The 13241-nt window shown below is 42.8% G+C and overlaps 1 protein-coding gene across 1 annotated transcript in view; it reads right to left on the bottom strand.

Moving 5' to 3' along the window:
* rabgap1 (RAB GTPase activating protein 1) overlaps window positions 1–13241 on the bottom strand; it is a 461466-nt gene that overhangs the window by 65513 nt on the left and 382712 nt on the right. Inside the window, exons 16-20 of the mRNA XM_084325096.1 lie at window positions 9074–9148; window positions 4438–4563; window positions 4028–4171; window positions 2929–2970; window positions 519–647 (exon numbers count right to left, since the gene is read on the bottom strand). Coding sequence (XP_084181222.1) covers window positions 519–647; window positions 2929–2970; window positions 4028–4171; window positions 4438–4563; window positions 9074–9148 — 516 coding nt within the window. The remainder of the gene's footprint in view (window positions 1–518; window positions 648–2928; window positions 2971–4027; window positions 4172–4437; window positions 4564–9073; window positions 9149–13241) is intronic.

Raw genomic sequence — 13241 nt, 5'->3', positions numbered from 1 at the left:
CTACACCTCCCTATTTAGGAGCCAATTGTTTGCATGATTAAAAACGATGGTTCGAACATCCGTTCGAAAAACCCTGGCGAATGTTCGAATCCCAAAAACAGGCTTGGAGACAGCTCTAACTGGAGCTGAGCTGAATGTGTTAAAATAGACATAAAAAGGTGAAGGATTGGACTTTGCGAGCTAACTGTAATACAATGTTATTTTTTACAATAATTTACATAACATCTTAAGAAATTACTAATGTGTATGGAAACTGACAAAAAGGGTAATGGTAAAGGTAACGCTTAAAATGTATTATTGCAGCGGCAAAAGGCGCAGTGGAAAATGTTGGGTGCACCTAAATTATGTGCTGGTGCACCTAAATGAAAAAGTTAGGCGCACTGGTGCAACCAATGTAAAAAGTTAGTCTGGAGCCCTGTATTGTAGCAGGTGAACTGATTCACGGCCTATTCTATTCTAGTCTAATACATTCTATAATAATATATTATATATTCTAATATATTCTAGTGCAGTCTTACCTTCATGCTACAGGCCAGCTCCATCAGTTTCTTGGCGTTCTCCTCTGAGCGGTACCGTTTGGGAACGGGGACCCGGAAGAACTTGAGCGCCCCCTCGAAGTCTGTCTGGATCAGGTCGTCTCTGGACGTCTGGAGGAAACAGGGAACACAACACAGACTTTAAAAGTCAGTCCAGTTTTCTTCCAAACGGAGAAGCCTAAACAAGAATGAAGCCAATCTTCTCTTTTTGTAGCTGATGTACTCTGTAGTGATGTACTCTGTAGTGATGTACTCTGTAGTGATGTACTCTGTAGTGATGTACTCTGTAGCTGATGTACTCTGTAGTGATGTACTCTGTAGTGATGTACTCTGTAGCTGATGTACTCTGTAGTGATGTAATCTGTAGTGATGTACTCTAGTCTGTAGCTGATGTACTCTGTAGTGATGTACTCTGTAGTGATGTACTCTGTAGTGATGTACTCTGTAGCTGATGTACTCTGTAGTGATGTACTCTGTAGTGATGTACTCTGTAGTGATGTACTCTGTAGTGATGTACTCTGTAGCTGATGTACTCTGTAGCTGATGTACTCTGTAGTGATGTACTCTGTAGTGATGTACTCTGTAGTGATGTACTCTGTAGTGATGTACTCTGTAGCTGATGTACTCTGTAGCTGATGTACTCTGTAGTGATGTACTCTGTAGTGATGTACTCTGTAGTGATGTACTCTGTAGCTGATGTACTCTGTAGCTGATGTACTCTGTAAGTAAAAACACAAAGCATATCCGGACAAGAATGGAACCAGAACAATGTCAACTCTGTCAGGTTTTCTACAAAGAACCAGAGCCACTCAGGGCAGGAAACTCACTGTGTTTCATCAACCGTCCTAAGTGACTGCTGGATTCAAATATTCACCTGACACTTGTGTAATTTAATTAACCATAGAACTGAAACAGACAATAGAACCTTTGAGCAATGGATCTCCAGATGCTGCTGACATACGATCTGACCCATCATTGAGTCTGTAAAGACAAGCAACTGCAAAATACTCCAAAGTCATCTAAACAAACTATAAGACAAGCTCCCATGACAAATGACAACACTCCCAAGACAAACTACAAGACACTCCCAAGACAAAGTACAAGATATTCCCAAAAAAACTACAAGACACTCCCTAGACAAACTACAAGATACTCCCTAGACAAACTACAAGACACTCCCAAGACAAACTACAAGATACTCCCAAGACAAACTACAAGATACTCCCAAGACAAACTACAAGATACACCCTAGACAAACTACAAGATATTCCCAAGACAAACTACAAGATACTCCCAAGACAAACTACAAGATACTCCCAAGACAAACTACAAGATACTCCCAAGACAAACTACAAGATACTCCCTAGACAAACTACAAGATACTGCCAAGACAAACTACAAGATACTCCCTAGACAAACTACAAGATACTCCCAAGACAAACTGCAAGATACTCCCTAGACAAACTACAAGACACTTCATAGACAAACTCAAGACATTCCCTAGACAAACTACAAGATATTCCGACGACAAACTACAAGATATTCCCAAGCTCCCAAAACAAACTACAAGATACTCCAAATTCGCCAAAACAATGAAACTGCAAGACACTCTCAAGCTACAAAAAAAATTCAATAATTATACTCCCAAGACAAAGTACAAGATACGCCAAAGCTCCCAAGACAAAGTACAAGATACTCACAAGACAAACTACAAGAAACTCCCAAGACAAAGTAGAAGAAACTCCCAAGACAAACTACAAGATATTCTGACGACAAACTACAAGATATTCCCAAGCTCCCAAAACAAACTACAAGATACTCCAAATTCGCCAAAACAATGAAACTACAAGACACTCCCAAGCTCCCAAGACAAACTACAAGATTTTCGCAATACAAACTACAAGATATTCCCAAGCGCCCAAGACAAACTACAAGATATTCCCAAGCGCCCAAGACAAACTACAAGATACTACCAAGACAAACTAAAAGATACTCCCAAGCTCCCAAGACAAACTACAAGATACTACCAAGACAAACTAAAAGATACTCCCAAGCTCCCAAGACAAACTACGTCCCCAAGCTTCTCCACTGAAGTTAGATACACAAACTGAAATGAGAGACACAGCGTGTTCTGTTTGTGTGCATATGTTTCTTTTTGTAAAAAAAAAAGGGTGTGTCTGTGTGAGTGTACATTATGCATATTTTTGCTTTTATAGGTGTGTGTCATTATGCATCTTTTTGCTTTTATAAGTGTGTGTATATGTGTGTGTGTGTGTATATGTGTGTGTGTGTGTGTGTTTGTGTGTGTGTGTGTGTGTGTGTGTGTGTGTGTGTGTGTGTGTGTGTGTGTGTGTGTGTGTGTGTGTGTGTGTGTGTGTGTGCGCGCACCTACCTTCAGTAGTGCCAGAGCCACATTGAAGATCACACTGATGCCCTGAGGAAGAATAATAATAATAATCAACAAATAATGATTTAGAACAAATAGAAAGAATATATGGAGCAGAGAAGAGAGAGAGTAGAGAAGAGAGTTTTGCAGTACATGGAAGTTAATTAGTCATGAGCTCTTTGAAATGTGCTCATAGCAATCTATGAAATGAAAGATGGTGGTGAAGTGAATAAGGAGAATGACTGGGACAGTGTTTACTAACCCAGTTCACTCCTCTCACATACTACTGAGTTCAGCAGGGAGGGTAACAGGGTCCATCATCTCATGCACTACTGAGTTAACAGTCAAATACAATCCTGAAACTCCTGTGTGTCGTGAGTGTGATGTGATCTTGTGCATTTTTAACACATAGAAAGATGTTCAATGTCGCTAACAGAGAAAGATATATCAGAGCTCAACCGTGTTTGTCCATTGACCACAAACTGATGGTCTAAGTCTACACTGTTCAGTTAAACTGATGGTCTAAGTCTACACTGTTCAGTTAAACTGATGGTCTAAGTCTACACTGTTCAGTTAAACTGATGGTCTAAGTCTACACTGTTCAGTTAAACTGATGGTCTAAGTCTACACTGTTCAGTTAAACTGATGGTCTAAGTCTACACTGTTCAGTTAAACTGATGGTCTAAGTCTACACTGTTCAGTTAAACTGATGGACTAAGTCTATACTGTTCAGTTAAACTGATGGTCTAAGTCTACACTGTTCAGTTAAACTGATGGACTAAGTCTATACTGTTCAGTTAAACTGATGGTCTAAGTCTACACTGTTCAGTTAAACTGATGGACTAAGTCTATACTGTTCAGTTAAACTGATGGTCAAAGTCTACACTGTTCAGGCTGTGTGTGTGTCTTTTCTGTGCATGCATGTGTATGTGTGTGTGTCTTTTCTGTGTGTGTGTGTGTGTGTGTGTGTGTGTGTGTGTGTGTGTGTGTGTGTGTGTGTGTCTTTTCTGTGCTCATGTGTATGTGTGTGTGTGTGTGTGTGTGTGTGTGTGTGTGTGTGTGTGTGTGTGTGTGTGTGTGTGTGTGTGTGTGTGTGTGTCTCTACCTCACACAGCAGCAGGTCGATGATGTGGAACACCATGTAAAGTGGGAACTTGGCTGTGAAGAGGGTGAGGAACCACTGGGAGGCGTACATGTGAGCCTCTAGACCCACGTTCAGGAAGTGAGTGTAGAGGTCTGGAATATACTCCTGTGAGGGGGGGGGGAGAAGAGAGAGAGAGGAGAGAGATAGAGAGAGGGAGTGAAGGGTGGGGGAAAGAAAGAGGGGTGGAGAAGGAGAGAGAGAGGGTATTATATATCAGTCAACTTTAATCAATTAACAAAATATTCATTCAGACAACACACCTGCCTGCTCAAACATCCCATGGTCATTAATACAGTGTTTTATTTGTGAACAGAAACCGATTATTCAGGTATGAAGACACAGAAACACCCCCCCCCCCCCTCCTACGGTACCTGCATGAGTCTCTCCAGCTGAAAGAACTTGCAGTGCAGGTCTTCAAAGTTCTGTTTGAACAGGTCCCTGAGTCCATAATCAAACATGATCTTCACCAGCACGCTGAAGGCCTGTTCCTCTGGCATCTACACACCAGGACGCACCAGGATACACGCGCGCGCGCGCGCACACACACACACACACACACACACACACACACACACACACACACACACACACACACACACACACACACACACACACACACACACACACACACACACACACACACACACACACACACACACACACACACACACACACACACACACACACACACACACACACACACACACACACACACACACACACACACACACACACACACACACACACACACACACACACACACACACACACACACACACACACACAGACACACACACACACACACACACACACACACACACGATATACTTCTTCTCCTTTGTGTGAGATCCTGTCTAACTTGGTATCTTGTGCATTGTGTGGAATATGTGTATAGTGAAGATTCCAACTAAGTTCAAACCCTTATACATGATACTTTGTGGTTAACACTTTAACTGCCAGAAGACGAGTTTAGGCGTCCTTCCCCGCCATGCTCAAGTTGCCGAAGACGCCGTAACTCGTCTTTGATATCAATATTTCAAAAATCTGTGATCGGATTCATATTTCCCATCCGCTGGCCTGAGACCCACCAAAAAGCCCCACTGAACCCTCTAGCGGTTCAAGAGCGCCATCTGGTGGCCGATCGGCGCAATCGCCAAACAGGAAGTTACTTGGACGATGTGCTGTTCACCCATATTACTTCCGGGCACTCGGTATAGGTTCCGGTACTCTAGCTCGTCACAATACATAGCGATCCGTTGCCAATAACTCGATAAACAACATGATTTGGACGTATATACTATTATACAAGCTGGAAATGGACCGGATATTTTTACATCCCATAATGGAAAACTGTCTACCCCACGCTGATCGCCCAACGGCCCGCAGAGACTGGGGTGAGTTTTAGCGTGTAATATTTCCGTGTTCGACACTAACTGCTATGATGAACATTTGACCCACATTAGATGAATGGTATAACGCTGCCCACGGAATTATAAACGCCCCCTCGCCCATCCGGTCAACATCAGATGACGTGTAGTAACTTCCAGAAGTCCGTCCAGTTGGATTTTTTTATATCGCGCCGATTGCTATCAAACTGTATTTGATCATCAATATAATGCATTTGGGGCTATAAATCACGTTCTGGAGAAAGCTGCAGAAAGAGATGAAAACATACTTATACTTTAGATCATATTTTAGTATGAATATGTGAATGAAAAAGTTTAACGTTCATACACCCTGAACAATACATGGACATTGAATGGGCCCTAATAATGGCAATTTAGCAATAGAATTTAAAAAGTTATAGCCCTGCAAAGAAGGGGAACTTCTCCATAGACAAATAGAGCTGGCAACCTATGGTATATCATGAATTTAGCCTTAGGCAATCAAAGTGTTAAAATACTCTAGAAACTCTATTATCGACAGGCAGGTGCTATATTCACTATCTCCCCACTAGATGGCACTGTTGGCTGTTTCAGAGCCAGACAGAGGGAAAAGGTCTACAGAGTGAAAGAAAGAAGGCTTGTATGGAGCATCAGTCCTCCTCTGAGCTCTCTGTGAATGAGGGAGATGCTGTAAGTATAATTTTTATGTTAAAATAAGGGTTAAATAGCTCTACATTCCAACAGCCATCACTGATATAGTGTTTGGTCAGTAACATGGGTCTCCCAGTCCCTCCGCTCTGCAGAAAACAGAACATACATATTCTAGTATCCCGTTCCCACGTTATCCAAGAAGAGAGAACTCTAGATATTTGTACTTATTTCAAGTAATTTCATCAAGCTAAATTTGCTTACTGCACTGGCAGATTGTTTTACTGTCATTGTTTCAAGCACATAATTGCTTGACACTAAGTTTTATTTCTTATTTTTGTCAGACAATAATTTTTGCAGTGAGAGTTCTCTCTCCTTGGATAAAGTGCGATGGGATACCAGAAAATATATTTTCTGTTTACTGCAGAGTGGAGGGACTGGGAGACCCATGTTACTGACCAAACACTCAACATCAGTGATGGCTGTCGGAATGTAGAGCTACTTAACACTTATTTTAACATGTAGAACAAAAATATCACTTACAGAATCTTTAATGAGTCAGGGATGGAGGGTGTTGTATAATTCTTTGTTCCAACTCCAAGTTATTGCAATTTTCTAAATCCAAAACAGCCACAGAGTTCTATCTCTAGAAATAAAAAATAATAATGTCCCTGTTTGTAAAGGGAAAATAACTATATCTTTTGAAAATGAACATTATTTAGGGGGTACTACATCATGCCCACACCCCCATACGCGGAATTTTGCCCGGCAGCTCTAAAAGGAAATTAATGGAAAATGGAATAACAGCTAAATGAAAACTTAAAATACTGATTCAATAACATAATCAGTGGAAGAGGAAGATAATTAAGCCAGGACAGGTATACATTTCTGACTTTTCCTGCTGCCATTGATTTTGTGAGATCACTCCCTGAAAAGTATGAGCGGTGCAGACAGAGGGCTGGTTGGTTGGAGTACACAGGCTACATCAGACTAGCGGTGCAGACAGAGGGCTGGTTGGTTGGAGTACACAGGCTACATCAGAGTAGCGGTGCAGACAGAGGGCTGGTTGGTTGGAGTACACAGGCTACATCAGAGTAGTGGTGCAGACAGAGGGCTGGTTGGTTGGAGTACACAGGCTACATCAGAGTAGTGGTGCAGGCAGAGGGCTGGTTGGTTGGAGTACACAGGCTACATCAGACTAGCGGTGCAGACAGAGGGCTGGTTGGTTGGAGTACACAGGCTACATCAGAGTAGTGGTGCAGGCAGAGGGCTGGTTGGTTGGAGTACACAGGCTACATCAGACTAGCGGTGCAGACAGAGGGCTGGTTGGTTGGAGTACACAGGCTACATCAGAGTAGTGGTGCAGGCAGAGGGCTGGTTGGTTGGAGTACACAGGCTACATCAGACTAGCGGTGCAGGCAGAGGGCTGGTTGGTTGAAGTACACAGGCTACATCAGAGTAGTGGTGCAGACAGAGGGCTGGTTGGTTGGAGTACACAGGCTACATCAGACTAGCGGTGCAGACAGAGGGCTGGTTGGTTGGAGTACACAGGCTACATCAGATGAGCGGTGCAGACAGAGGGCTGGTTGGTTGGAGTACACAGACTACATCAGAGTAGCGGTGCAGACAGAGGGTTGGTTGGAGTACACAGGCTACATCAGACTAGCGGTGCAGACAGAGGGTTGGTTGGAGTACACAGGCTACATCAGAGTAGCGGTGCAGACAGAGGGCTGGTTGGTTGGAGTACACAGGCTCCATCAGATGAGCGGTGCAGACAGAGGGCTGGTTGGTTGGAGTACACAGACTACATCAGACTAGCGGTGCAGACAGAGGGCTGGTTGGTTGGAGTACACAGGCTACATCGGACGAGCGGTGCTCTCGTCAATTAGGCCGATTTGCTTTTTGTTTGCAAGTCCAATGCAGTCCATGTCCTCGTTGAGCTGCCATAAATAAGCTGCGAGTTACTTTGATGTCTCTCCCCAAGAGGGTCTGAAGCGTGTTCTTGATGAAGCACAGGCATGAGTACAGTGTTGGCTTTTTTCTAACATGTTGTAGTACCTCCTAAATAATATAAAATAAAATAAATGGCTGTTGCTCCCCTTTTAAGGAATTAAATAATTAGACTGCCATAAATGTACCAACATGAATCACAAGGCTTGTTATGGATATGATTTGCTTATTCAAATGGACATGTGCATGACAGTCATAACTATACCTCTGGGCTGAGCAGCAGAAAAACAGAGATGTATATACAACCAACATGACAGTAGTTCTGATTGTTCTGTTAACCTCGATCTATCATTCATCTATATGACAATTGACACATTTAAAATATAAATTAGAACCAATTACAATTCGCCGCCATCTACAAATTCTCACAATAGGGATAGACAATAGGGATAAACAATAGGGATAGACAATAGCGATAGACAATAGCAAATGCACACTAGGGATACAGTTACAGCTACAGTTCAGTACAACAATCGTGTTCCGCTTTCGGCCTGTAAATAAATAAGCGTGAATTCACATTCAACATTCTTGTATCTACAATGGACCAATGTCAAACCCTGCCCTCTTTTCTTGATCCTCCAATCACAACTGTTGCTTCCCTTGGACAAAGGCGGGGTTTGATATACCGGTAGGTCCATTGTGTATGTGTGTGAACACTAACAGCGTATCCCTTAGAAAGCAAAGGACTGTTCCTTCTCCTCTCCTTTCTATTTTAACACGCATTGAAAATAAGACTGTTTTATATGTATATATATATATGCATGTATTTGTCACTTTGTAAATGCTTTTATTCAATGTAACTTACATGTCTAAACACATGCTTATCAAAGGACCCTGGCAGCGCCTGCACAATGCTCTACTCATTCAGTTACACATGAAAACAATTCTCTTGTTTCCTGAAAAGTTGTTAGACTCTTTATCCTCACGGCGGGGTCTCTATAGGACACAGACCATAATAACTCACATGAAGCAGCAACACGGCAGCCAGGAAGGACTGGCCCTGACAGTAACCGATCTCCTCATCGTAGACCGAGTAGGCCTGGAGGAGAGAGACAGACACAGACACACACATTTTAATCATTTATTTATCCATATAAATTACAAACAGGCAAGGGACATAAACTGTTGTTGTAACTGACGTTACAAATGCACTCAATCAGGTAGGTACATACTGTACAACTAGGGGCGCACGCACAAACACATGCACAGCTTTAATAAATGAACATTTGCTACAGATTAAAATAAATGATGGTCAGTTAATTAAGGACAGTGGTAGCCTAGAGGATAGAGAAGAGTCCAGAACGACCAAATAGGAACATTTCTAGAGTGCCTGTTTTTCCTAGAAAGTACTTTGTGATATCAACGATTGGGCTGGTATTAATAATAATAACATTCCCTTATCTTACCTCCAACTCAATTTACCCATAATAATGTTTACTGAAAGCTGAGTGTAAGGACACCATTCAAAACCCACTGAGTATGTTAATAAATGCTTATCATTCTGAGGAAGGTCATGAAGGGCTGACATTTTAGAGATGAAATGTTTTAATTATGGATCTACTGATACCACTTTATCACTGCACTCTTATTTGCAGACACCATGTACCAATCCAATCCATTACTTTCACTAGTTTAGGCACAGACCATTCATTAGGGTTTGTTGGACAGAAATGGACCGAGATATAACCCATTTTATCCATTAGATAAATCCAACATCCCTCTATGTGCCGAGAATGCAGACAATCTAGTTGGCTTGCTTCAACATCTGACACATCACACATGGATTGGCATGAGGACAATTATCAGATACCAATAGTCTTTGCAGTACATATTTATTTCTTCCAACATTGTGCCTATAACCATTTTAACCTTTGTGCAGTGGTAAGAGGAGGTAGAACACCTGCTATTACTGTTCCACTGTGACTTGTTTACAGTAATAAGACCCCAAATGATTGTGTGTTTGTTTACATATTTCTGTATGAGGAGGAAGGGAGTGAGGGAAACATTAGGAGAGGGAGAGAGAGAAAGATAGAAAGAGGAATGGAGAGAGGGAACACGTTAGGAGAGGGGGAGAGAGAAGGATAGAGAGAAAGGGAGTGAGGGAAAACATTAGGAGAGGGAGAGAGAGAAGGATAGAGAGAAAGGGAGTAAGGGAAAACATTAGGAGAGGGAGAGAGAGAAAGATAGAAAGAGGAATGGAGAGAGGGAACACGTTAGGAGAGGGGGAGAGAGAAGGATAGAGAGAAGGGGAGTGAGGTAAAACATTAGGAGAGGGAGAGAGAGAGAAGGATAGAGAGAAAGGGAGTGAGGGAAAACATTAGGAGAGGGAGAGAGAGACGGATAGAGAGAGGAAGGGAGTGAGGGAAAACATTAGGAGAGGGAGAGAGAGAGATGGATAGAGAGAGGACGGTAGTGAGGGAACATGTTAGGAGAGGGAGAGAGAGAAGGATAGAGAGAGGAAGGGAGTGAGGGAACATGTTAGGAGAGGGAGAGAGAGAAGGATAGAGAGAGGAAGGGAGTGAGGGAACATGTTAGGAGAGGGAGAGAGAGAAGGATAGAGAGAGGAAGGGAGTGAGGGAACATGTTAGGAGAGGGAGAGAGAGAGAAGGATAGAGAGGAAGGGAGTAAGGGAACATGTTAGGAGAGGGAGAGAGAGAAGGATAGAGAGAGGAAGGGAGTGAGGGAACATGTTAGGAACAGGGACACGTCCCCAAGGACTTCAAAATTGCGAGTGACCCCCCTGCACAAAAAGGGCAGCAAATTAGACCCAGGCAACTAACGCCCTGTTTCTATTCTTACTTCCATTTCGAAAGTCATGGAAAAAATTGTCTACGAACGACAAACGTCTTTCTCTGGTCTGCATCCCCTTAACAATTGTGTGTATTGAGCCGTACTGTATTGTACCCATTCTGCAATCTGTAAAGTTTTCATTCATTCATTCATTCAGAGGTCTGAGAGGTGTATGGATGGAGAGTGATGGCGGGATGGATGGATGGAGGGAGAGATGTATGGATTGAGGGAGAGATGGAGGGATGATGGAATGGATGGATGGAGGGAGAGATGGCGGGATGGAGGCAGATATGTGTGGATGGAGGGAGAGATGGATGGATGGAGGGAGATGGATGGATGGAGGGAGAGATGTGTGGATGGAGGGAGAGATGTGTGGATGGAGGGAGAGATGTGTGGATGGAGGGAGAGATGTGTGGATGGAGGGAGAGATGGAGGGATGGATGGATGGAGGGAGAGAGAGATGTATGGATGGAGGGAGAGATGGAGGGATGGATGGAGGGAGAGATGGGGGGATGATGGAGGGATGGATGGATGGATGGATGGAGGGAGAGATGCATGGATGGAGGGAGAGAGGGATGGAGGGAGAAATGGAGGGGGAGATGGCAGCAGAGGCATGGTGGCCTAATGAGCCACAAACCCAGTAATTATGAGCTCCACTCAAACAGACACTGTTGGGATCGATCCCAACACAATGGGAGGGAGAGAGAGCCCAGTGAATAATTCAAACACACCTCAGGGGGTGGCTGTCTGGTAGGAGACGAATGCCACCCTGACTGGCTCTGTACATAATTAAACAATTTGAAGCCACACTGCAGCCCAACTTTCATAAAGGATAGAAGATATGGTGTGTGTGTGTGTGTGTGTGTGTGTGTGTGTGTGTGTGTGTGTGTGTGTGTGTGTGTGTGTGTGTGTGTGTGTGTGTGTGTGTGTGTGTGTGTGTGTGTGTGTGTCATAAGGGGTTGTTGATGGTTGTGAACTCATTGATCCAGCAGAAACGGTGTGGCTGTTGATGTTATTGATGAATGGTTCCCCTCTGGCTCCGACACTTCAAACTGCACAACTAAAACCCCTGTACTTTGTCTTTGACATGCTCCACGACGCTGTCACTAAAATGACTTATTTACCCAGTATTTCTACGCTGCGTCTGAGTGAAACTCAGAAGCCTTGACAGTGTATCCTAATACATAGGGCTGCAGCGATTAGTCGACATAATCGACGATGTCGATCATAAAAACTCGTCGACTCGTTTTGCACTACCTATCTTTGTGAAAGTGGCTTCTCAGCTCTGGTCCAGCTGAAGACAAAGCAGAGGAACAGATTGAACATTGAGCATGACCTCAGAGTTGCTTTGTCTACCATCACCCCAGACTGTGAGACTCTTGTCAGGAGCAAACAACATCCCCAGTTATCCCATTAGTTCCCTGGGATGTTAAGCTAAATAGTCTGCTAAGAAGGATATATTATTTATTATTATTATTATTATTATTATTATTATTATTATTATTATTATTATTATTATTATTATTATTATTATTATTATTATTATTATTATTATTATTATTATTATTATTATTATTATTATTTTATTTCATTGTGTTTTTAGCCCTAGTTGCACCTTTGTTGCAACCCCAGTTATCCCATTAGTTCCCCCAAACTTACTGTCGGTCTGTTATGGTAAGCTAAGAAGTCTGCTAAGAGCCCGGAAAAGGAGCCGTGCCCACAGGAAGCAGAGATGGAGGATGTGACAGAAATAATCGTTAGATTAGTCGACTAATCGAAAAAATAATCGACAGAAATAATCGTTAGATTAGTCGACTAATCGAAAAAATACTTTTGACATTTTTTATTTAACAAATCGATTATTAATTTCAATATAGAATATTTGTTGACAGCCCTACAAGTACAATTAGTTACTGCACACTACATCACCCCTGAGTGGAACATGGAAAGCCAAACTTTCCCCCACTGTACCGAAAACCCGTACCGAACCTTAACTTCAAAACCGAGGTACGTACCGAACCGTGGTTTGTGTGTACCGTAACTACCGTTACACCCCTAGTTGTGAGCGTGCAGAAACAATGTTGCTAACCTTACATTAGCTCTCTCCTACTTCAGGAATGCTTCCCGGTTTTACTCGCTAAACGGACGGTTACAGATCAGTGACGTTTCCGTTTTCTTTCAAAGCAATCGACCAACGTGAACGTTCTGGCAGGAACGGACACATCATCAGCCCTGTCCAGAAAAGAGGCATTCCACAAGCGGTACTGTCTCTGTGTTTTCAATACATTTCCCATGAGCCTCTTTGCTCTGTTGCCTCATGTGTGCTTTTTTTTTTTTAACAT

The sequence above is a fragment of the Notolepis coatsorum genome, assembly GCF_963971535.1.
Source record: "Notolepis coatsorum genome assembly, chromosome: 11".
NCBI lineage: Eukaryota > Metazoa > Chordata > Actinopteri > Aulopiformes > Paralepididae > Notolepis > Notolepis coatsorum.
Note: the sequence above shows the minus strand (reverse complement) of the source record. Positions and strands in the feature narration are given on the sequence as shown.